We start from the raw sequence: 26,841 nt of genomic DNA, 5'->3' as shown, positions 1-26,841 counted from the left end.
TCCAACCGCTCCCACAAAGAGGCCATTGCACACGCGAGTGTCAGCTTGCCACCCAATGCTGCAGTTTGATGCTCTTGCAGGTAGCTCTCTGCGAACATTAATGCACAGTTATTACGAGTTTTTTGGGGGTTTTTAAATCGTAGAAGCTACGTAATACTGTATAACAGATTAATGGGACAGCAGAGAACTTGCCTTAGAATCCTCTTGTTTAAAGGATTTCTTGAGCAGTGAAGTAATCCAGTGACAGTAGTCAGTATTTCCACTGCCGCACAGCAAACCATAACTGTTGATAATTAATTCGGCAAACTTTATTTTTCAAAATATAAACAAATACAGTTTAAAAACAGCGTTTCTGTCGCTGCCACAATATAATGCAGCTTAACTGTCCGTCAAAGTGACCAATCACACGCTCATCACGTGTGCGCTGGCTTCTTTGTGCACGTGGCTGCCGAGTTCTACACGCGCGGTTTGTTGAAGTTACACGCAAGGAATTTAATTGCGCCTGTGAAATGAAATTATTTGCTCAGATATTTTTGCTCGTGCATATGTTATAACATAAATATCATTCCATACAAGTCCTTTCATATATATATATATATATATATATATAATATTGAAACTATATGTGAAAACTGGGAATCAAACTAATAACTAACATGTGTTGATAATTTGATTAATAACGTTTTTCGTACAATTCTGCAAAAAATATTATCATTTTAAATCACACCATTGTCAACTGTAATATGAAGATAATAATAGTATCATATGCATTCATATGAAATAACAGTGTAATAGTTCCCACAGCCACTACTGTAGATGGAGAGTAAACACTTATGAGGTTAGCCTTTTAGGATTAACTGCTAGCGTAGCAGCACTTTTTAAAACATTTGATTTATGTGTGCTATAGATCCCGAGCAAACCCAATCTAAACGACTCATTAACATAGTAAAAATTAAAATACTTCAGTTTTTTGTGCATAATGACATCAGTAATGAATATCACAGATCCAAATTTGTTCTGAGACTTTCATTATTCTTCCAAGCTTCTTTTAACAAACTCTCAGTGACGGCATTAAAACATCCCAATTCAAGAAAAAGCAAAGACAAGAATGATGGATCCCTCTGAGATATTTTCTCTCATGACTTATTTCATCACACAGTCTCTATCGTTCCTCATGCCGCAGCTCCCCTGCTGTGTCCCTGTCTCTGGCGTACAGCTGACTGTATACTTTATCGCTTGATGTTTTATGAAGAAAGAAGAGGATAATGCAGTGACAAAAAAAAGTCTGCCTGCCATCTATTTCTGTCCACCAAGTCCATCATCCATTCCAAAATTAGAATGTTTAAAATAGGAAGCAAAGGGCCTATTTAAAATTTAGCTAATTATAGGACAATCCATGAGTAAAAAACAAAACAAACTGTTTGCACAGTTTGCTTTCATTGATTGTTTTCTTAAGACTGAAGCTTGGATATTTAAATGCAAAATTGTTGAATAATGTTAATAGAGTACTGACTGCAGAATTGTAACTCAGTACTAGCATTCAGTTTGTTTACATGTTTACATTTCATTTTTGCATAAAGCTTATGCACATATAGGTCTGAACAAGGATAAAAGTATATTAGCATCTACAAAATTTAGCCAAGCCAAGTAGTTCGTTCTGATTACAGCTCTAGAAGAAGACTGCTATAAGGCAACTTCAAAGCAAACCTGTATTTATGGGGCAATGTGAGACATTTTTAAAAATCGTAATGGTAATGCATCCCTATGTAAAAGAAAGCAATGAATCTCACTGGCCACTTCATTAGATACACCTTGTTACTACTGGGTTCAATTCTGCTGTCAGATTTGCTTTAATTCTGTGTGGCATAGAAAATGTCTCTGGGAATTCCTTAGTTCATTCCTGAGGTTTAGCTGTCCTGTGGTTTGTTAGATATCTTTGTCAGATAAAGTCAGGATGTTTGCATCAGGAAGACCCTGTAGCTGTAAAAGGCGTAGCTGTAATGAAGCAACCTAGCATCAAGAACAAAGAAAGGCAGAAATAAACTACATTATTTGAACGTTTAAAACAACCATAGCAGCAATATATATAACTTACGCCCTCCGAGTGTGTATCCTTTTTCTTTGAAGTGCAACCCTGGCATTCTCCCTGACTTCACACTACACAGACTATATCATTATGTTATCTGCAAACTCAAATGCAATATGTTTGCATCTGGAAATAAATATTTTCTCTCTTTATGGGTGGTATGTGTCATTTTTCTGTTATGACTGTAGCTGAGTCTTGAGGTACTTTCATTTTTATTAAATGCTTATAAAGGCTTTATAAGGCAAAGTCCCCACTTTAGATGACCTGCTTAACTAACAACTAGTAACTGCCTTATTAATCATGAATTTCACTATGAAATAAGTATTAATAAAACCTCTATTAACACACTCAAAATTAGCTCATATCTTGATCATTATATATATAAATGTGCATCTAAATACTTATTTAGACTTTATAAATAATACAATGAAACAGTTATATAACAGTTTATTAAACAAGAAGAGACATTTATATCTATATTTATAAATTACATACTAAGGAGGAGTAATGCTCCTTACTAGTACCTGACTGATCCTTATTAGTGTGACATTATTCTAAAGTGTTACCGATTTTAAAACTACTGCTTTGTTCTTAGAAAACTCATGATACATGGACATGCAGGGCAAATGTGTCTGTGTTTCATAAAGGTTACATCATATCTTCAACACTGAATAAGCAAAAACATGACAGGCCTCTTAACGATACATGTAAACACACTCACTGACTGAAGTGCAGCTTGGCAGCATGTCGGCTTCCACCAGCTGTTAAAAAATAGTACTGCTGCAGGAGGAGAGACTGATGTAAAACTTGATACATCTGTGAACAGAGAGCACCTGACTGTTTTTAAATGGGTTTTGTCACAACACACTACAGAACCCCAAAATGTGTGACCTGTTTTAGAAGAGTCAGACTATATCTCATCTGATATTACTGTCTTGCTTTCAGACTTAATGATGTAATGGCAACATTTTAATCAAGAAACACTTTAGCTTTATGTGTGAGTTTTTTGCTCAAAATTAGTTTTTAAAAAATTTATAAAATTTGAAAAAACTAGTAACCAGTTTTAGATAAAAATAAAAACTATACAGGAACTTCTTCTTGTGACATTATCTTTATTACTTAGGTTTAGTTAATAGTAATTATCAAAATAGATGTTTGCCTCTTCATTTTTGTGTGATGGCAAACCTGAAAGTGAGACAAACAAAGCAAAGAAGAGGACTGATGATGATAGCGGGCAGTAGAGTGATGATGCATGAAGGTATATTGGATAAAATGGCAGTTTACTCATTAACTGAGAAACAACACCTACTGAAAATGCTGACATAAAACTGGTCAGACTAGGGGCTTAAAGCGGAATAACAAAGTCTTTCAGGGAGCTTTTTACAACAGCATGCTAATAAAAAGTTACAATAGTTCAGGAGGTCACAAATGGATAAACTACTTTTTTCGCATCATTTTGAGATTCGTTTCTCATTTTAGAGGTATTGCACAGATGAAAGAAGACATATGTTTAAAAAGGACTCCATGGTTCTTCACATCTCTTTAGAAACCATCTTAATGGTCTTGGTGCCTCAAACTATAAACACTGACTTTGGTTGTTAGCTTTAGGGTCCATCTACATTAGGACAACAACAAAAAGTTGCAAACAAGAAAAAACTTAATAATAAAAACAAACTGAATAAAAAAGTTATATCTAGCTAAGATATTAGTAAGCATTTAGCAGTCATTAGTTTTTGGTGCAAATAATTCTTTGCACAAAAATAATAGTGTTTGACACTAATAGTGCCTAGTTGAATTATTACGTTAATATTATGTTTGTAAAACTTAACTGTAACATGCTAACTGTTAACATTTCTCTGTGATTTAGTCCAGAGCTGATGTGAAAATTTATCTGCTTCTTTTTAGTGAAAGACTCCTCAGCAGGCTGATGACTGGTTAACAATATTTCAAAAGTTGTCTGGTTTGGAGACAAAATGTGTTATTTCATATGACAAACTATCGTCGTTACCATTTCCAAGATATTTAATTTTTTATATTTAGACTCGTTTTAATGTAAATTTTAAGCTTTTATCTTCTCATCTGTTTACGATGGCTTCATGTGATTACAGTGGTGAAAGTTCTTTGTACTTTTACAGTACTTTCAACATAATTGTAAGGGAAGAAAATGAAAAAAAAAATTATAATTGTGGGACATTTTAATCTTCTTAAAGAAATAACATCTAACTTTGTAGCATTTTAAGTTCCCCACTTCTAGGAAGGTCAAATTCTGGTTGAATAGATCATAGATTTGAAATTTTTCTCATAATTGATACAAGTCCTGTTTATACAAATCCAGTTGCATCAAAACTACACAAATAGTTTAGGGAGATTTGCTATCTGAAAATTAGCACCTAACACCATTTGGGCCAAAATATATTGTTTACATTCTCCTCAGAAGCATTTTGGCTGTAGGCAAGAGACCTGAAACTATGAGCTACAAATAGGCCCAAAAGTTTCACACAGCTCCCTGGAACCACAGAATTAGGTGATAATTGTCTGTGTTTAAGATTACATATGAACATGTATATCACTGACGAATAGTGCAGGTTTAAACTGCTTTATCTCTCTAGGGAGAACTCATTTGTCTTTTTTACTCTGCAGAAAACACACTCTGGCATCTGTACTACTACTTTGCTAGTTTTTCTTTGTCCTGCCCCAAGTGAATCTTAAAGCTAACAGACCATTTGCAAATCATTCTGCTACTATTATATATTTAACTTGTACCATGCCTTGTTATGACTTTATCAGTGTAATGCAGTTAATTTTATGGGTCAACCTCATAGATCTCTGCACAAAGAGCCTATAATCACTGCCATTACATTGACAGCTATTAAAGAGCCTAAAAGCAATCATAATTAAAGGGAACCCACCAGGTTGATGTGTGATGAAAATGGCACAGCATGTTCAGGAAAGGGTTTTTTGCATAATATTACACATTAGCATTTAGCAAAATTAGGCATTAGTAGCAGCAGCTGTTTCTGTGACATTTACTCACATACTTTCAAGATATATGTGCAGTTTGTGCAAATCAAAACGCTGCATTTTCGTTGAGTGAAAATGACGTCTCAGTGTGGACGGGAGGCCAAAACGGAGAGAAAACGATGCGTTTTCAAACGAAAATGCATTAGTGTGGATGTAGCCCATGTCTTTGTGTCATGCAACACAGAAACAGAGGTCTTCCCATGAAAGCCAAGTCATAATCATAATCTCTCAGTGGTCCCATTTCATTTAAGTTTTTATACCTTAAATACATTTACATACTATACTAAAACTGTCTTTATTATTGACTTTGTATTAAAGATGTGCAAAGCAGCCGGTATTTGTATCTGTATCTGTATTTGTTGAGGAGGGAAAGGTATTTGTATTTGTATTCGAGTAAAATTGAAAATAGGCATAAAAATCCAGTTTTTTGCGTTACACTTCTAACAAACGTTATAGTGTAAGTATTCTTTAATTATATCCATTATAATAATTATGGATATGCAATATTAGTTGATGTTTTCCATAAATCCAGTAATAAACATGTAACAAAGAACGTCATTGAAAAGAAAATAACATAACAGCCATTGACTGTTGTTATTTATGTTATTGCCAGATGGCTCAGCAGCCGCAACACTCTTCTATTTGGCTCCCCAAATCCATGTGGGGAGTTTCAGCTAAGTTAATAAGTGACAACTACACAAGCATTGTTTTAACCTTTGTAACCGAACGTTAATGTTACTCTGTAAACAGCCTATTGTCTAAATTACCGAGCTAATAGAGCTACGTAAACAGAGCGAACATGAGAGCACCTGACTGCAGACGTCAATAATGCAGCGCAATGGAATAATCTCCCGATCTTTGTGAAAGTTATAAACCAGAACCCAGCTAAGGTACAAAAAAATATATTCAACAAAAATAGTGATGCAGTGCATTTTTTTTTCGTTTAGCCGAGCTGTCTCTGTTGCTGTGTGAAGCAGCCTGTGTCAGTCACCTTTTACACATCACTCACTCATCCAGTCATGTTTTGCGGTCTCATGAAGAAACTCAGCTTTTTGATATAAAGTTTTTCTTGTTCCCGAATACAAATATTTTTTTAAGTATTTGTTCGAAATAATTATTTGTAAAAAACACGTTATTTGTGCCTTTCCGAATACTGTATTCGAGTTCGGTTCCACCCCTACTTTGTATGTTACTACCCATGATCAGTCAGTGTCGGCGGCTGTGGCTACAATGTAGCTTGCCATCGCCAGTGTGTGAATGTGTGTGTGAATGGGTGGATGACTGAACGTCTAAAGCGCTTTGGGGTCCTTAGGGACTAGTAAAGCGCTATACAAATACAGGCCATTTACCATTTACCATGATATTCACTTGTTTCTGTGCTATAGGCTGAATGACTTCAATTTATCTAATAATCATGTAATGCTTTTTCTAAAATGACATGCATAATAATAAACGTCATCTCTGCTTTTTGAGGAAGATCCAGTCCTCTAACTTACACTAGGGCTATTTGTAGAGTATTAGCATCTTCAGGTCTATAGCATTTGATTCTGATGCCATAGCCTTCAGCCCAGCAAAATGTTGGAGCTATGGAATTTATGCCTCAAGTGGAAGACTTAAAGTATCCCAAGGGTCTACATGAGTAAGGGAATAGTGGAGCAGACAGATTGGCAGATGGACTGGCACTGTGTCTGCAGTGATGCTGATATTCTGTTGCAGTAAAGAGTAAAAGAGACAAAAGGTCTCATCTTAGTCAGAGAGATTCGGGGCTAGAATAGAGAACAGCTACATAAAGTATCCTAAGTACCTAGATCTTTTGTACTCAATTTGCTACCTAGCTATCTTGGCTAAGAGACCACTAAACCAACTGTCAGCTAATAGAAAGATGCTATGTATATTTTAGCTAGCAAGCTATCAATGTAAGATTTTTTCAGGCACAGATCATAGCAGCTAACATGGCAATCACAGTCAAACTCGATAAATGTCATCACATTCACACACACACTGAAATTATCTCATACACCCATCATTTATTCATTGTTGAATGTGGAAAATATATAAAATGTTTAAACAGAGATTTTCTGTTTCATGAAAAATGTTAGCACATTTTAAATTTAATGGCGGTAACACGCCTGGGGAAAGCTGGGGCGGGGGCAACAAAAGGCTGGAAAAGTGGTACTAAAAAGAAACAGATGGAGGAACATTTTGCAACTAATTAGGAGTACTGGCAACAAGTCAGTAACATGACTGGAAATAAAAAGAGCATCTTAAAGAGGAAGTAAAGATGGGCAGAGGTAACCAATCTACCAAAAATTACACCAATCTATAAATAGTGAAAAAATTCACAATAATGTTCCTCAACATAAAATTGTGAAGACTTTGAATAACTTATCTTCTAGAATGCTTAACGTCATATCAAAAGATTCAGAGATTCTGGAGAAATCTCTATGTGCAAGGAAAATCAATGCAAGATCCACATGACCTTCAGGACCTGAGCTGTCTGTGAACACAGGTTGCGGTGCCATCCACAAATGCAGGTTAAACCCTGTGATTCAAAGAAGAAGCAATATGTAAAGATAATCCAGAAATGCTGTCTTCTCCAAGCCAGGCTCATTTAAAATGAACTCGGGCAAAGTGGTAAACTGTTCTGTGACCAGATGAATTAAAATTCGGCTTTCTTTTTACCTCTTTTGCACTAAAGAGTAGGGGGACCATCCTGCTTGTTATCAGAACTGTATCTCAGATTGTATGGGGAGACATTATGGAATTGGTAGCTATAGTGAACATATAGAAAAGTATTGAAAGATATATGCAGGTTTTAAAGCAGCACATGCTCCCATCCCAACACTGAATGCCTGATGCTAAACCTATTCTATCTATTTTGTCTATTCAACAGCTTGGCTTTGTAGTACAAGAGTCCGGCTGCTGAACTAGCCTGCCTGCAGTCCAAACCTTTCACCAATTTAAATACGTCTTCCAAAAGTCCAGTAGCTGGTTTCCAGTATTCCCAGACATTTAGCGGCTGTTCTTAAGAGAAGAGGGGATTTCCTGTTTGAAAAAAAACAAGAGAGTGTGATATGTTAGTCTATGCTGTATGGGACTTAAATGAGGATCTTGGCAGTTGACCCCTAGCTTGCAGTCTTTGCTTGGAGGAATAAAAATGAGCTATCTTAGCTAACTAAAGTAAGAACCCACTTGCACTAATCTCACATCAACACGGGAGCGTTTGGAGAAACTGAATTCTCAATAAACACTTAATAACCAGATTTAACGAATCACTGATTTCAAACATTTCACTGATCAGTTTTCTTTGCAAGTTAATCTCTAGACAGCATTAAAGGTCATGAAAATATATCTCGGGTCCTTCCACTAACTTCAGCACTCTGGAGGACAGTGAACTGCTGGTTGCTGCTTCACCCAGGATGTGTGTACTTCGTAGGTGCATGGCCAGATGATTTGGCATGGTTGCTGCATACAGGTTGGGAAGTGTCATTGGGAGGTGTTGGGGAGCTTTGAATGGCCTGGGTCTCTTGGACCTTTCTCTTTCTGGGGGCTGATTATCAAGTAGGTGGCAAAACACACCTGGGCACACCTAATCACAGAACTAAAATGATGTACAGATGTAGCAGCTGGTGACCCGTTGTACTGATTCGGATGCAGGAAATGAATCTTGGACCTTTTGTTTTTTCTTTTCTATTTTTTTTTTTTTTGCTTTCTTCTCCTTTCTTCTTACTTGTAATTTCAATCCTTGTTATAAAAGTGAATATGATTAAAAGAAATTGATTACCAAGATGACCCTATAGAGAGTTAATAGAGCTCCTTTTAGCAAAGCAAATACGTTTGATACAACCAGGTGTAATCAGAGCATTATTCTGTTTGCTGGAGCTGCTGACGTGGCCCTGTCCCAACTTTTCTGAGACATGTTGCTCCCATCAAATTTAAAATTACCTTCTTTTTTTCAAAAGGGTAAATTTCTCACTGTAGACATTTGGCGTTTTCACAAGTATTTACTTGTGACTAAGATATGGGTTTTTCAGAATTGGGGTTGTACTAAGAAAGAGTATTGAAGACTATTAAATATGCAGATATAAACTGATAATCTCTCTAGCAAACTTTAGCCTATTTATTGATAAATTAACTGTTGCCTTTTTTGTCTGTGTTTTTTACACATACAAGATTTATGTTGCCAGATGGCCATAAATCGGCTAATAAGCACATTGAAAAAAAGCACATTATACTATTTATGTAAATCATTTGTTTCTACATGGTAAACAAATGCTGCTGTAGTAAATGAAAGAAATCTGTCAGCATGACTCTTTAGCTTAAATTGTAAGAATGTGTGTAAAATTACAGACATCTGTAATTGAATTGCTGTGGTGCATTGTGAATGGCCCTGAGGAAGGGTTTAATGGGTAGGAAAAGCTATCAAACGTTTGAAAATACAGTTCAAGTCCAAAATCTCCAAAGACATCCACTGGGCCAGATTGGGGTCTTTTCTGGCCCCCAGGCCTTATGTTTGACATCTCTAATGTATGTCTTCATGCTCCCCCTTGGAATATGTTTTAGTTTTCACTAGAATGGAGGTTTTGGATTCTATATGGTTAGCACTTCTTTTCGTTTTGCTTGAAGCGATCTTCCCTTAGGACTCAAATGCTTCATAATGAGGTCAGAATAACGGAGAAGAGAGATCTCGTTAACACAATGATATAAGGTCCCAATCAAAGCATAAACTGCAACATGGAACAGAATGATCGCTGGGAGCTGACCCAGACAATAATTTATATCATACATGCGACAGAGTTTTACACTCCATCTGTATTACTTTTTGTAATTGCAATTATTTTTAATATGTTATTAATATAAAATATCTTCTTAATTATAATTACAATGACTTGGTTAGGTTTCAGCATTAAAAAATGACTTTGTTATTTTTAGAAAAACATCAGATTTTAAACTGTTTTAAAACACAACAGGTTCATGTTTACTTTCAGGATGACATGTCCCAACTGAAGAATCACTACACTACCAGTCAAAAGTTTGGACACACCTTCTCATTTAATGTTTTTTCTTTATTTTTATGACCGTTTACATTGTAGATTCTCACTGAAGGCATCAAAACTATGAATGAACACACTGAATTATGCAGTAAACAAAAAAGTGTGAAATAACTCAAAACATGTTTTTATTTTAGATTATTCAAAATAGCCACCCTCATGAGTGTGCCTTCAATTTTGAAAAAATTCCCAACAGTGTCACCAGCAAAGCATCCCCACCTCCTCAACACCTCCTCCTCCATGCTTTACAGTGGGAACCATGCATGTAGAGACCATCTGTTCACCTTTTCTGCGTCGCACAAAGACACAGAAGAGATTTGTGTGGGTGAAACAAAAGATCTCAAATTTGGACTCATCAGACCACAGCATAGATTTCCACTGGTCTAATTTCTATTCCTTGTGTTTTTTGGCCCAAACAAATCTCTTCTGCTTGTTGCAGTCCTGTGTTGTTAACTTGTGATTTCCGAGGCTCGTGACTCGGAAGAGGGCGGTCCTTATATGAGCCAGTTTCATCATCGCGCTTGATGGTTTTTGTGACCACACTTGGGGACACATTCAAAGTTTTAGCAACTTTAGGCTTTTTAAGGAACTTCTAGAACAACCTGAAATAGTCGAGCCTAGAAGTAATAAATGCTTGAACTAGTTTTTCAGCGTCACTCTGAGACAGGATGTTTCCAATTTTAGAGATATTGCCTAAATGCAAGAATGCAGTCTGACATATTTGCTTAATATGTGCACTAAAGGACATATCCTGTTCAAAAATGACCAACGTCACAGTGTTACTGCAGGCCAAGATAATGTCATAAAAAGTAAGCTGCAGTCAGACTGCCAGTAAGCTTCTGTGTTTTACTGCTTTCGTCTCACAGATGCTACCTTCTACAGCCAAGCCTGTGGAATCACATCTCAACTACTGGTGCTGTACTGTAGTCAACAAGAAGCAGAAAATGCAAGCAAATATCAATTACTTAATTTATCGCAAGACTAAAATTTGGCAAAATAAAATTTGACATCTTTTGAGAAGTGCAGTGAAACAAAAGCCAGCTGCTGCTGACTTCATCAGACTGAGATCATTTAGCTAATTAAACTGCTTTAGCGTTGCCACCTTTTGACAAACGGATAAAAAGGGAAGTTTTACTGGGCACCTTCCTTGTGTGTGAAAGTGCCAAATGATTAAATTGGGAAGTTGAACACTGCTGAAACAAATCGTATGTGTATACTTAGCAAAGCTTCCCATCATAAATCAAAGTTAAAGGCATGCATATAATGCATCTGGGTAAGGATAAAAATATGGAAACATGGAACATTGCTGAGCAATATGGAGAATTAGTTTGTTCAATTTGCTTGAAATAAACTATAAAAATATGACTAATTTATGCTTCTATAATCACAGTTAGAGAGACTCTTTAGTTTTTCCTTTCATTTACCTCCTGAGGCACATCTTCACATCTACAGACTGGATTTCAGTGAAACTGTGATCTGTTCATAGTCTATAAAGATGAGCAGTTATAGCAAAAAAAATAATATATGCAAGGGTAAATAAATAAAAACTCTTCTGTCAAAAACAGAAGAAAGACAAAGAATTCTATAAGATACTGCATCAGAATTGCAATAGTAGCTGCACTGCAGATGGTTTTTTCCAACACATTGGTAACTCAACACATAAATTCATGCTTGATTGGGCAGCCACCAATTTCCTGGCCACAAGGAGGATACTGTCCTATTTCTTCTCCAGTATGACCGACCCATTAAGAAGAAGATATTAAGAAGTGTCAGAAATGGTTTCATACACACTTAAGTAGCAGCATTTTACACTGGGTTTAGATAGGTTAGAGTTAGGAAAAAATAAATAATTGAGATAAATAAAATTATTGAGGTGTTTCCACATAGACCTTCAGGTCACTGAATGGTTGGTGACTGTACAAATCACACAGCTGTAGCCTTCACAGCCACAACAAGCTGAGCACAACCATCCAAACATCAAATCAAGGAACACATTTGTGGAAGAATGGTGTTCAAGCAGAAGGAATGAACTGGAAGGGAGCTCTGAGCTTTTTCTGGAGGCTCTATTTACCATTGAGTTTACACCACCTTACTTGTGTCCATGTGCTATGGTAGAGTCTATGCTAGGGTTAGATAATGAAGCTAGTCCATCTGGTTGGGGGAAAGGAGACAAGCAGATGAGAAGAGAGAAAGAGAGACAGACACAGCAGCTGAAGCCAGCTGAATTACCTCAAACTGCTTCTCATCCTCTCCCACCTCCTGCATCTCTCCTAAAATAAAATATTCATGGAAGCCCTGGATTTTATCTCCTTATCATCTCGCCAGCTTCCTACTTCAGCTGGTACTGCTGCAATCGCCACGACAACAACAACATTGGAGACAGGAGGTATAACCACAACCTGTAAGTTCACACTGTTATTTAAAGAGCTCCAGCATGCATTCAAGGGCAGGCCTCCTTCCCCTTTTACTTCCTTTCACCCCCAACTTCTATAATAATAAACATGTTGGGGGGTGTGGAGGGTTTCTTGCTGGGAGCCAATATCACAGAAATTGAAAGGCAGGAGGGATGAGATAAGGGAGAAGAATAAGGATACTGCACATGGTGTGTGGGAACAGCACAGTTATGTGGCTGTTATATCTCCTAAAATCACAGCAGCTCGTGTTTTTTTTTCCTCCCAGCAGAGAAAATATGGAAAAATATTCCATCACTAGAGGGAGAGAACACTCCTGCTACATTTTAAGAGCTCTTTTAAAGAAATACAGAGATTTTTCTATCAGTCATGCTGGGGAAACTGAAGTTGCTTCTTCTGAGCCTCAGCAGCTTTTGAGCTCAGAGAGGAAGAGCAATCGCACCACCTAGTGGATCCTGTGCACACTACCTGGTCAGTATGCCAACTGTTCACTAAGGCTCGGGAGGTAAAGGAACAAATCAGGGCTGCCACAACGTCCAGTCCAGCCCACTGGATGGCTTCACCAAATATGAAAATTGCACTGGCTGTCAGGTTTGAAATTAGTTTTAGTTCCAAAAACAAAACAGGTGAAGACAGATCCACTCTGATCGATTCATTTTAATGACAGTAGATCGACCAGTTGTAAGTAAGTAAAGTTTATTTATTAAGTTCTTTTCATTGACAGGCAGTCACAAAGAACTGTACACAAAAGGAAGAGATTATCTTCAAATATTGAGCTTTTAGTCAGCAGTTTTGTAAATTAAAGGTCGCCCTTTAATTGACTAGATTAAAGGCCACCTCTAGCCTTTTAAATGGCTGTATAATAACCATCATTAATAAATGGTAATTAGACAGTTAATTAAAGTTAATTATTAAGGAATTATTGTCCTGTTGACAAAAATGAAATGATATTTTTTAGTAAGCAGCTAAGGTTATTTGAAAGTGCAATTAATGTTTATGATATTTTGTAAATGCTTAGTTTAACAAACCTGGGGTTTGTGGACCAAATTAGGCCCTTTGCAATTTTTGTCACTTTAGTTTTTTCATTCAGGTTTTGAGAAGGGAGTGAAAAGTTTTGAGGAATGTGGATTAGCAGCTAACTTTTTAAACTACATTGGAAGAAAAGCTATGGAGTCTTCAGTAAAGACATCACAAATGCATCAAATCTGTTTATCATATCACCAGAATGGCCACACACAACTATTCTCTCCTTATTGAAATGCATTCAGACAGCATTTTATTCTGTGCAATTTGATCCTTTTAGAATCACCAGTTAACCTAACATGCATGTATTTGAAGTGTGGGAGGAAGCCAGAGAACATGAGTAAAACCCACACAGGCACACTGAGAGTAAACTCCACACAGTGTTACCGTTCTTGGAAGCTCAGTGGACGATGATCAGAACAATGACTTTCTCTGACAAGCACTGATAGCAGAGATCATCACTAGAGGGAACTGTGATTTGACTGTTCTAACAGTATTTGTATTGCAACACAATCCTAAAACAGATGGAAGTTTGAGCCCTTTTATGTGAAGGCACTCATCACTAGGTTGAGACCACCTTGGTTAACTTTAAGAGATGATAACTGCTCACTCTGACTGCAGTTCCTTCAGTTATCCTGGGTCGATATCCTGGGTGGATGCTTGTTCCACAGTCCAGGTTCTAACCTTGATTGGAATCTGTACATTGCACATTCTGTGAAGCTTGACACACCCGAGCCTATTTAACTTCATCACAGCAACATCAGCAGGAACATTTACAGTCATTACAGTTTTGCATTGCATCAGAGTTAAAGCAGATGTGAACTTAAGTGTTTTCGCTGCTAATTTTTTTTAGCTTTTTTTCTAAAAAAGAAATTCCTCCTCCTCTGTGTGTGCTGTATGTTTTACTGTTATTGGTCATTTGTTCAAAAAGAGCTGTAAAAAAAAAAAAACAACCTCACATGTTATGTTATTTAAATGTTTGTTGTGTAAACAAGCTCATGTTGTTCTCCTGGGTGACCACTAGAGGGGAGTGTACACAAAACCCTGGGTGACTCAAATATCACTGAACTGTGTGGTCATTTTCTAAACATGCTTCTTGTAGAAATGGAATGTAAATGTTTTCTGTATATGTATACCCACTTATGTACTTTAGATGTAGCTGTTTTTTGGGAATGGCCTTTCTTTGTCCAGTAAGTTGATTGTTGTAAGACCTTTGAATTTTAAACATTTGTGCTCATAATCATTGCTCTGCGCCTCTAACAATGCAACTAGCACTCTGACAAGACTTGTTTTATATATTATTAGTATTCCTGTCTCAGAGTTGTGCTGAAAACTAATTCATGCATTTATTACTTCTAGGCTGGATTACTGTAATTCATTATTACCAGGATGTCCTAAAAACTCCTAAAAACTGAAAAGCCTTCAGTTAATCCAAAATGCTACAGCAAGAGTACTGACAGAGACTAGAAAGAGAGAGCATATTTCTCCTATATTGGCTTTTCTTCATTGGCTCGCTGTTAAATCCAGAATTCAAAATCCTGCTCCTCACATAAAAGGTCTTAAATAATCAGGCCCCATCTTATCTTAATGACCTTGTACACACATATATATATATATGTATGTATGTATGTATATATACATATATATATATATATATATATATATATATATATATATATATATATATATGTGTGTGTGTGTGTATATATGATATAGATGTGTCTGTGTGTATAACTAGACTTTATGCATATTATATAAGGTGTGGCTATATAAATATATAAATATATGTACAACTCTGTGTATATATGTTTATGGACAGGCATGCAGGCAGGTAAGGAAGGAAAGCAGCCTTGCAGGGAAGGAAAAACTTGAATCTCTCATGGTTAGGGGTTGGGGGAGGGTGTGTTTGCACAACAAAAACAGGAGAACAATGGAGCTGACGACCTGTGAAAATCTCAGCGGGGTGCCAAGAGGTGTTAAGGTCGGGGGGAATTTACGCAAGAATTGAATTCAAAATCCTGCTCCTCACATACAAGGTCTTAAATAATCAGGCCCCATCTTATCTTAAGGACCTTGTAGTACCATATCACCCCATTAGAGCACTTTGTTCTCGTACTGCTGGCTTACTTGTTGTTCCTGGAGTATTTAAAAGTAGAATGGGAGGGAGAGCCTTCAGTTTTCAAGCCCCTCTTCTATGGAACCAGCTTTCAGCTTGGATGTGGGAGACAGACACTATCTCTACTTTTAAGATTAGGCTTAAAACTTTCCTTTTTGGTAAAGCATATAGTTAGGGCTGGACCAGGTGACCCTGAATCCTCCCTTAGTTATGCTGCTATAGGTTTAGGCTGCTGGGGGATTCCCATAATGCACTGAGTATTTCTTCTTTGCCACCTTTCTCACTCACTATCTGTTAATAGACCTCTCTTTATTGAATCATACTTGTTATTAATCTCTGCTTCTCTTCCACATCATGTCTTTTATCCTGTTTACCTTGTCATACCCCGACCAGTTACGGCAGATGGCCGCCCCTCCCTGAGCCTGGTTCTGCCAGAGGTTTCTTCCTGTTGAAAGGGAGTTTTTCCTTCCCACTGTCACCAAAGTGCTTGCTCATAGGGGGTCATATGATTGTTGGTTTTTTTCTGTGTGTATTATTGTAGGGTCTACCTTACAATATAAAAGGCCTTGGGGGGACTGTTGTTGTGATTTGGCGCTGTATAAATAAAATTGAAATTGAATTGAATATTTCCTATTTGTAGGCATTTTACACACTGAGCAGAATAATTCAATTAACTAAACAAAGACAATGATTGTTTAGAAAATAATTACTTGCCTAAGGGCCAAGCTTGTTTCATTTGTGAAAAATGTTATTTACTGGCTCGTAATTTTGATGGATGGAACACTCAAATTCATTAATCAAATAATAAATCAAATTTGGTCATAAATAATCTGCAGATCCATTCTTTCTTAGAGTCCCAGTACAACAATTTGTTCGACACCTTTTTTACCCCTCATCCATAATAGGCTGATAGGGTGTTGTCCTAGACACTCAAGTTTGTGAAATTGATAACTTGAGAACAACACGATGTAGGGATTTGAAATCCCATCTACTAAAAATCTCAGATGAGTTCAAAACCCATCACAATTCTGAAAATCTTGTGAATATGTTAACGCAAGAAAAAGGCAATGTGGGATTTTAAAATTCTTATCACAGAAACATCTACTAAAAATCTCAGACAACTTTGACTCTGACCCTGATCTCAAGGTCAAGGTCAGAGGTCAGGTTTTCTGAAATTTTGTGAACACAATAAATCAAGAAAGACCAAGGATTTTCCAAATGATGCCATAGGTGCATCTACTGGGAGGCTGAGGGGTAGCACCCCATTATTTTCTTTAGTTTACACACTGCTTCTTCCTATAGTAAATAACTTTTGATCAAACATAGACATTCTGCACACTATTGCCACACAACAACTGTGTTACAGGTAGTATTATGTTTTCAGAGATTAAGGTAGAATTATATTGTATGTATATTATATGAGAGCGCACAGAAAACAGGTTACTTTTTCTCAAGATATAGATATTAAAGAATCAAGCCAGAGACCGAGCTGGAAAAAATGTACATATTTGTTTGCTCAGAGAACAAGGGGTGCGGAGGGCTTTGATTTGGATATGGTTAAATTACTTCATAAGAATACAGAGTTAGTCAGAAATTCCAAAGGCAATGAGTTTACCTCTGAGGATTTTCCAGTTAACCACTGAGGTCTCAGAGAAATGCATAAGGTGTCCTTTGCCATCTGAGGCATGAATGGTAAAAATGCCCCTCAATTCAACACATCACATATACTAAATCACTAATCACTAAATCAGAGAAAATGACTCTAGAATATTCAAGTTTCTGAAAGTCACTTCCATCCGAAAAGACGATGGCAACATGATTTAGGTTTGCAAAGTTGCATCTGAACAAACCACACCACTTGAAAAATTTCCTTTGGACCAAAGCGGAGATGTTTGGCCATAATGCACAGTACCACGCTTAGAGAAAACCAAACACAGAATATTAGCACAAATACCTCTTACTGTCAAGCACGGTGGTAGCGGAGTGATGCAATCTGTTTTGCAGCCAGTGGACCAGAGCATCTTGCAGTCACAGAGTTCATCATGAACTACACCAGGTCAAAGTCACTTCTATGCTCTATGGACTATGGATTCACAGTTAAAACTTGCCACAAATCTATTATTATTATCATTATTATTATTATTATTATTATTATTATTATTATTATTGTTATTATTATTATTATCATTATTATGACTTAGATTTGTAAAGCACCTTTCAAGAAACCCAATAATTCTTTACCAAAGAGTATATAAAAACAAAAAGGTTACATATTCAAATAGGAGAGAGGTCCAGAGGGTGGGGTCTGCCACAGTGAAGGCTCTGTCCTCAAAGGTATAGATGTTGGTCCGAGGGACAGGCACCAAACCCATAGCTGAGGACCATAGTGTCAGAGACTGTGTGGATGCAGCAGGTCAGACAGGTATTGAGGAGCCAGAGCATTGAGGGATTTATAAGTAACAAGTAGGATCTTGTAAGTAATGTGTGGCTTGACCAAGAGCCAGTGGAGATTTATGATGAGTTTTTCACAGGACTGTGTGTTTCTTAAAGTCACATTGTGCTCAGTATGCTCAAGTTGTAGGAAACTATCCCTCCTTAAGCTCAGAGCAGTACATTTTGCATCATCAAGACACATACTGCAGATGTCATTTAGATTTGGTTTTATGTCAAATTCAGTCATGCAGTAACACGAGCATTAGCAGGAGACTTATGCTGACCATAAGACTCTCAATCCCAAGTGGTACAGTATGAACTTCTTTGCCCTGATTTGCTTCCTTGGTTTTAAGACAAGCACACATTCCTTAGTTTAGCTAGCCCTAATTCCCTTAACCTAATTTTGATTTTGTACACAGCATTTCTCACTCATCAGGTCAATGGCAGAAGCTTTTAGAGTTAAGTCTGCGAAATAGTCCATTTCAGGAAGATTTACGTTCACCAATCACCACTGAGTTATAAAGGGTTATTGATCAGACATGGTCCAGTCAATAACTTAACAATAACAGAGAGCTCTCACTCAACTTTAGAACACCCAGAAGAATAAGAACTTTACATAATTACTTTTGCAAGTCAAGTTGTGTAGTTGTGTACACAGTTTGTCAGAAGTGTAGTCTATTACAACACGTATTACATCGTAGCATTCTATTTAGAGTATATGGGCAAACTGATCTGGTGCTACTCAAAAGTATTAGTGAGATTTACAAGTGATCGTGCGTGGCTTAAATTTCCATGTCAATCCAAAGATGTTGATCCAGGTTCTTCTCTCTCTGTTCTGATGCACTAAAGTAGGAAATAGTGTTTTAAAGGAGATGTGTTTGTGCATGGGGGCAGCATCCCGTCAAAACAGCAATGTTCCAGTCTCTAAAAACATCTATAATGTTGTGATTTTTTTCTTAATAGGAATTGTGGCCCAAGGCCAGGCTGTGATTAATGGCTCCTACACCAAAAGTATGTATATGAAAGCTGCATTGTGCAAACACATGTATATATGTGAAGGTTTGTTACCTGAATATGTTTGGGAAAATGCTAGTTTGGTAAGTCTCTGCACAATGGCACAGTTTTTAGTCATTTGGCCTCTGTTCAATCCTAGAAAGGATTTTAACTTACACAATCAAGATGTGATTGAAGTGCAGACTTTTAGCTTTAATTCAAGAGGTTTAATAAGAGTACTGCATTAACTGTTTACAGCCATTTGTATACATAGTCCTCTACATTCAGATGTAATTGGACATTCATCCATCTGCTTCCGCTTATCCTTTTCAGGGTCGCGGGGGGCGCTGGAGCCTATCCCAGCTGTCATAGGGGCAAGAGGCAGGGTACACCCTAGACAGGTCGCCAGTCTGTCACAGGGCTAACACATAGAGACACAGACAACAATTCGCACTCACATTCACACCTATGGGCAATTTAGATTGACCAATTGACCTATCCCCACTAAATGCATATTTTTGGACTGTGGGAGGAAGCCGGAGTACCCGGGGAGAACCCACACAAACACGGGGAGAACATGCAAACCCCACACAGAAAGACCCCGGCCTGATGTTGGAATTGAACTCAGGACCTTCTTGCTGTGTGGCAACAGTACTAACCACCATGCCACCTTTTTAGTCAATTGTAATTGGACAATTGACTAAAAAGGAGTTTCATAGCCAAGTGTTCCCTCAGTATTTCATGAGATCTGGATATCGTTTAAAGAGCTGAACTTGGATTTGATAGCTGCTCACAAATATTGGAAAACTGAAATCATCTACTCTGCTCATCTGAAACTTCTCACATCTTCAGAATGCAAAACAGGTCATTTGTTAAACGTAACAATTCAACACACATAAGTCAACGCTCAAAGCAGAGAGAATGTATTCAGCTGAGGGAGCAGTGCTGAAAGATATACACAGTGAGGGGAAAAACCATTTTCATCAAAATACACTGTTCCACCTTTATTTGCACCATCTTTCAAGACTTCACATAACACAAGAGAGTTGCAAATTACTGCATGATTGCAATATATAACAGGGGATCAAAACAAGGTACTCAGTGTGCAATACACTTGAAACACACAACTGTTACTCACTGGAATGGCACAGAACTATCGACACACATTTATTATACAGTCTCATCACTGTGAGTCTTGATGCATGCTCAATCATCCAGGTAAGTAAATTTCCAAAAGTTGATTCTGTTCATCTGGACATCGTTTTCAGTGGGAGAAACATTCACTCATCCAAGTGACTTCTTCAGTCTCAGCTGACTGCAGGTTTTCCCCAAACTTATAAACAGTACATTTGCACAATGACTGAAACATTTCTCCCACTGATGATAACAAATACTATGTTCAGATCAACAGAATCAACTTTTTGGGCACTATATGTGAGCCTTTTGACAAGACATAGAAATGTATATAAAAGCAACATTTTATATCACGTTTGATTTTCTTTGGAGGACACAGTGTCATGTGCATACAGTGTTTGTATTAGACTTTAACCCTCAGTCACACAGACCTAGAGACCGGTTTGAAACTGCACAAGAGAAATATTTGTATTTGCCAACCAGTTGCAAGAGGTTGCTTACTGTCACTGTGAAATCTACTTCTGAACCCCAGGTTGCCATATGGTTGCCAAATGATCTATACTGTAGGTCTGTGTGACTGACCCCTTAAAGAGTTTTCGAAATTAATCATTAGAATTACAATTTGAGACAGAAAAATAAAAGAAATAAAAATAATTTAAGGTGGGCTTTAAATTTAAGTTAGACTAAATATGAATATAGTAAACCTACAAATTCTACTGACATTGGCATAAGATAAAGGTAATCTTTCCCATTGTAGAGTTTTGAAGGGAGTCAAACCAAGCAAACAAAATAACCACATGTGCCTTATGAATGGTGTCTCATTACTGCCAAAAATATCTCAATTTCTAAATATTTTGCTCTGGTATTATCGTTATTAGTAGTAGTAGTAATACTGATAGCCGTTTTTCATCCATCAATTGATTTAATGTTGTTTTGACTTTTTTTTATGTAGTTTTAGTTCTGTTACTTGCTCAAAACCACATTACATCTATATAATTACTGTATGCCAATAAACTGCATTACAAACATTTAAGTGTTTCAAATTCCCTGTTCTTTCTGCAATACAATTTACACATTTTGACCCCATTCTGAAAAGTCTAGCAAAACACTAAAACAACTAACAGCCAATACCTGAGATTCATCTCTAAGCCAAACAAGACACCAATACAGTCACCATTATCCGACAGGCCAGGCTCCATTCCCAGCATTCAGGATTTCAAATAATTCATTTGTAAACTTAGTAATGGATGCGAAAGATTTTACACATGAACTGAGGGCAACCAGATTACAACCTGTGTTCGAATTTTTATCTGTGCATAATCATCAGCTGGATTATTCCTGACTCTTAAAGAAAACTCACCCATGCAGACACGACTGAAATCCCAACATCTTTTAAAACACAAAAAGAGGAATGAAGAAATAAAACAGTTTTCTCAAAATTATTTAAATAAATTTAAGCCAAAATAATATGTACACTGTAAGTCAAATAATTCATAAATACTTCAGCAAGCACTTATAGATGCAAGCAGGGAGCTAAAAACATACCAAGGAAACTGAGAACAAAGGAGAACCAAAAGTAATCTAATACAACAACCTGCAATAAATACCACTTTTTGAATATCTCTGTGAAGATTTTATCAAGAATATATATTGTAAAGTGCAGCTGGTTATGCAAAATATAAAAATACATTAAAATACAAAAATACAATGCAGTCCCCTACATCTAATCATATAAAAGAACGCCTTGATTGGATTTGACCGGATTGGGTTGATCAAACTGAAAAATTGTTGCCGACTGGCTTAGTTATACTAGTTTTCTCTGTGTTCTGAACTTAAAAATGGTCTAGTTATAAAGACTTGATAAAAAGAAGATAAGTAATAAAACAGGTACATTCTCTGAGTGGTAAACCTCATTTATTGGTTTTCAGCTTTCTAGCTCTACATGTGCCATGTTTAGATGACTTGTAGAGAAAGCTAACTGTGATTGACACTGGCGTGTTTTTGTTGAGCACAACACTGGACTGAATATTGTGAAACAAAAGGGTAAAATATTTCAGTTGAACAACAGTAAACACGTACACACACAAAAAATACAGTGCTTTCAGAAGTTTCTTATACAGTCAAAGTCATCTCTGCCTGGTAAAACACAAACTGGCTTAGTTTTGCATAATTTATAAAACTGCTGTACATTTAGTACTACATGTTAAAATGGATTTTTTCCTTTCCTGAAGTGACACAATTTGACCAAGGGTTAATTGAACTTGTGATTTTTTTTTTTTTAACCAGCTCCTAAACGTGACCAGCATATTGGTTATGGGTGAAGTTATGCAGCAGAACAAAAACTAACCACCTTTAAAGGTCATTTTTGTAACCATCATCTGCAAATTCTGACTAAAATGTTTACAACGAATGGACGTGTGCTGCTGTTCTTTTAACTTTTTCTTTTTAACTCTTTTCCCAGTTAATCGAGGGGTTTTGCCTTTTCCTAGCCCATTTTAAATAATATGTCTTAACAATTTGCTTAGACTCACTACACAAACTGCAAAATCTTGTGGTAAAATTGGCTTTTACACTGAAATATAATCAAGCTCTAGTTCAACTTCAGATGATTGACTATTGCGTTGATAGAATACACAGATGTTTTGAACATTAAGTCAGAGCAGCTTATTTCTTCAAATTCTATTGAGTAAAAATAAATTTCTTTAAAATCTCTTTAGTAAATTTTAAAAACTTCTTAAAAAACATACATTTATAATCAGTACCTTTAAAGATATCATGCACTTCCATTATGTACTCATAAATGAAGCTTTAAGGACACCATGGATCAGTATCATGTCTTTGTGGTTTAAGCTGTTCTATAAACGAAAACCCCACATTACATCTTGTAATGTGAGGTAAATAACATTTATGTGGCTAAAGAGGAAACACAGAAATTGAATCCAAGAATGTAAGTTTCTCAAAGCAAGAAACAAGCGCTAAAAACACTATGTGCATTTAATTCTAGACTGGAAGAGAAAGTGGCTGCTGAAGTTTTCAGCAGAAGCCAGAGTCTCTGCATGGTGTCCCATAGTGTCCATGGTGTCCCAGGTGTAAATCCTTAATAAACAAACAAAAAAAAATTTACCAAAATCCAACTTTTGGTGATCTCTTAAATTAAAGCCCTAACAACTAAAAGGTACCTATAACTCAAAACGAGGTTCCAGCATCCAGCAACTAATCTATAACCTTTTTTTTTTTTTTGCTACTTTGCTCAGGAATCTGCTACATTAACCACAATAGGAGACATACATAATTAGCTCCTAAAGTCATACATTAAAGGTAAAAACAACAAAATAGTAAATGCCATTTTGTAACATGTCAATGTTAAATAAGCCAAGACAAGTCCTTTTCAAAACTGCTATAGTACTTTTTTAATGCAAAAAATGTAAAGGTCATTAGCCATGACCATAATCTTCATGCTAAAAAATTAACAAATGTTCAATATGAAGATACAGACTTCAAGTATGCCTGACTCTCATCCAAGACTTTACTAATTCGAAGATTATTGCTAATCTATTTATCATAATGATTAGTTTTATTTAATCAGAAATTATACCTCAGACCATCTCAAAAGATAATTAACATTTCATTATGAGGACTTATTATCAATTATCAATTTATCAACCACTTTGTCTCCATCTTTGTTTGCCAGCACAGTGAAATATGATTTACTCTAATGATGCAAGCAGATCTGATTCCACCCACTCCATCTATTTCATTTCCAGGTGACTCTGCCGTTGAATGTTCAGAGCATCAAAGAGATCCTCTGTTTGCCAGTGGAGAATCAACCATTTCAGTCTCATTCCTTCCCCCATAACCAAGTAGCTATTGTGGAGTTAAGCTGTGTAAGCTATAAATGCTAAAACAAGTGAAGCACATTTCTAACCATTGCTTATATTTCAACCTGAAACATACATGTGACCATTAAACATAAATTCCATAAACATTTTCATAAATGAGAGACCTCAAGTATGTATAGAAACATAAAATAATAAACCAAATACACCAAAGTTGAGAAGATTGCTGATAGCAACTTGCTTCTAGTCATAATTTTTGAAAAACACATAGATACAGTTTTTCCCCATCTGGGGCCTAATGGGAGATTCATGGTACCGCGTTTATATCTCTTTGGGTAGGTATTTGGCTATGCTAAGGGAAGGAATACACAAACATGATTGCATGTAGTCCTCCTAAAAACAACACATTGTTCGATGCAGATAACCATGTGCAAAGGGTGAATGCCAACTGGTTGAGAAGTGTAGCCGGAAGAGGAGCAATAGCAGGGTTCACCACGTAGAAGAAGAAACACGAAAAAAACATCAAAGATCATAAAACAGCACAAACAGGATAGACAGTGTGGCTCTACGTAACTATTTCAGCCCCAAATGTAATCAGTAATGACTCTAATCCAAAGATTAACTCTACGTTTTGGAGAAATGCTAAAAGTTTTTCTTTTTGAAAAATAATTTTTCCCCCCTCACTGCCAAGACTTAAGAACTATTTTTAAAATAAAAATTTAAAAAAAATCATACATTATGAGATCACAGGGTTAGGGCTAGGGATGGGTATCGAAACCTGGTTCTTGTTGAGAACCGGTTCCCACTGTTTCAATTCCTTGGAATTGTTTGCCATTTTCGCAAACGATTCCCTCATCGATTCCAGTCCAGCTAATCGACCTTAGTGTTCTCCTTTTTTAAAAAGAATCGATAAGAGAATCGATAAAGAATCGAATCGTTAAACAGAATCGAAAATGGAATCGGAATCGTGAAAATCTTATCAATACCCATCCCTAGTTAGGGCTAAGGTCATCACTGACAATGACTTAGAACTCACAGAGTTAGATATAAATGACTTCCCAATGTTTGGATGCAATTCCATTAGCATATAAGTAGCAATGGCTAGCAAGCAATTGCTAGCTAGCCAATTAACTGCCAGCAATAGCACTGTCTCACATGATCCTTAAATTAGATGTCTTCTCAGTCAACTGAGAGTTGTCACTCTCGTGTATCTATAAGTATGAAGCTACAATTGAGAAACAAAATTAGCTTAACACAAATGTGCAAAAAAATGCTGTCAAGAAGAAAAGGCTAGATGAAAAGTCAAAAAGTTTAAAATCTAGTCTACAGAGAAATCAAAAGCTGACTAACTGAAATCTCAACTTACATCTTTAACAAATGTCACAATTGGTTTTAGTACACAACTGCCCAAGAAACAATAATTTATCACCTTTAACTTATCAACTGGTACCTGGATTAAACAAGTAGTAGTAGTTACTGTTACTCGTTGTTCTACTAAGATAAGCTAATTGCCTCTGAGCTATAGTTTCATACTTATAACACATACACAAGATTTTTTTTTTTTTTAAATCTGATTCTCAGCATTACTCTTTAATGGATCCTGTTATTTCTTGCATTAGCAAAAAAAGACACCCAACAATGAACACATAAAAAATTGTCCCTGATTTAACTATTATTATTTCTGTGCCCATTACCACAACAGTTAATATTGAAAAACAAAACTAAAAAACTTTAGGTGTTATCACTTTAACTGACTGGTTTCAGCAAAAATTCACTACAATTAGATAAATTGGCTTTGTTTTAAAAGTAACAATGTTAGTTTAACTACTTTTATGAATCAAAGTGACATAACAGGTTCTGTGTAGTAAAAAGCTGAAGAAAACATAGAAACTAAGGTGATCCAGTGCCTTTTGACTTTGATATATATTTATATATATAAGCCACATGTGTAAGAGTACGAAGGACAACAGTAAAGATACTTTGAGCTTGAGGGCACACTGGCACATGGCTTACATGTGCTAAGGTTGTTGCAGTGTTAAATTGCAGTTGAGCATTTGAAATATGCTAAAATTAAACCTTTGAAATATTTGTAATAGGTTTACTTTTTTTTCTCCACCAAAAAAGGTATATCTTAAGTTTTGGGTTTACAGTGGCTAAGAGCTGGTAGCAAAAATGCTGGTAAGACAGTAAGATGTGCATTGTTTGCTAATAGCATTGACAAACAATGTGTCTGTAATAATGAGGGGGAAAAAGCTGAAAGAGTAGGTTTATCACATGCAAACTGCCAATGTAAAACAACACCATTCAAGTGACCACATGGGAAGAAAACCACATAGGAAAGATGTTTTCCAACTAAGAAGTTGGGAGCTGAGGGTTACATGGATATCCAGTGTGGATGCAAAACCAAGCTGTGATACTTGGGAACAAATGTATGCAGTCCATGATGTCACAGAAAATGGCGAGAGTGATTGGTAGAGCACATAGGACAGGGAACAAGGCAAACTGTCCAAAATAGAAGAGGTAAGAAGAGGTCATGTAGCCTCATAATTTGTCTCACACCTCAATGTGGGCTTCTTTGGCTGGTGGTGTGTCTTTTAATGAGCCAGAGATGGCATAGAACCTGCAGAGACGTGAACATACAATAGAATAGTCAGACCAAAAAAGCTCACCAATATACAAGCAAAAAAAATATATATATATTGTGATGCAAACCTTTAAGTATAAAACTTTTAAACTC

General features: G+C 36.5%; 1 protein-coding gene across 3 annotated transcripts in view; it reads right to left on the bottom strand.

Annotated features, from left to right (window-relative positions):
- Nucleotides 1–20,457: 20,457 nt before the first annotated feature.
- Nucleotides 20,458–26,841, bottom strand: part of opn5 (opsin 5) — a 69,170-nt gene continuing 62,786 nt past the window's right edge. For all 3 annotated transcript variants that reach the window (XM_005465756.3, XM_005465757.3, XM_025899139.1), the window contains one exon: nt 20,458–26,724. In XM_005465756.3, the coding sequence (XP_005465813.1) occupies nt 26,658–26,724 (67 nt within the window). In that variant the 3' untranslated portion in view covers nt 20,458–26,657. The remainder of the gene's footprint in view (nt 26,725–26,841) is intronic.

This window comes from Oreochromis niloticus, linkage group LG15 (assembly GCF_001858045.2).
Source record: "Oreochromis niloticus isolate F11D_XX linkage group LG15, O_niloticus_UMD_NMBU, whole genome shotgun sequence".
Taxonomy (NCBI): Eukaryota; Metazoa; Chordata; class Actinopteri; order Cichliformes; family Cichlidae; genus Oreochromis; species Oreochromis niloticus.
This window is presented reverse-complemented; position numbering and strand designations above follow the sequence as displayed.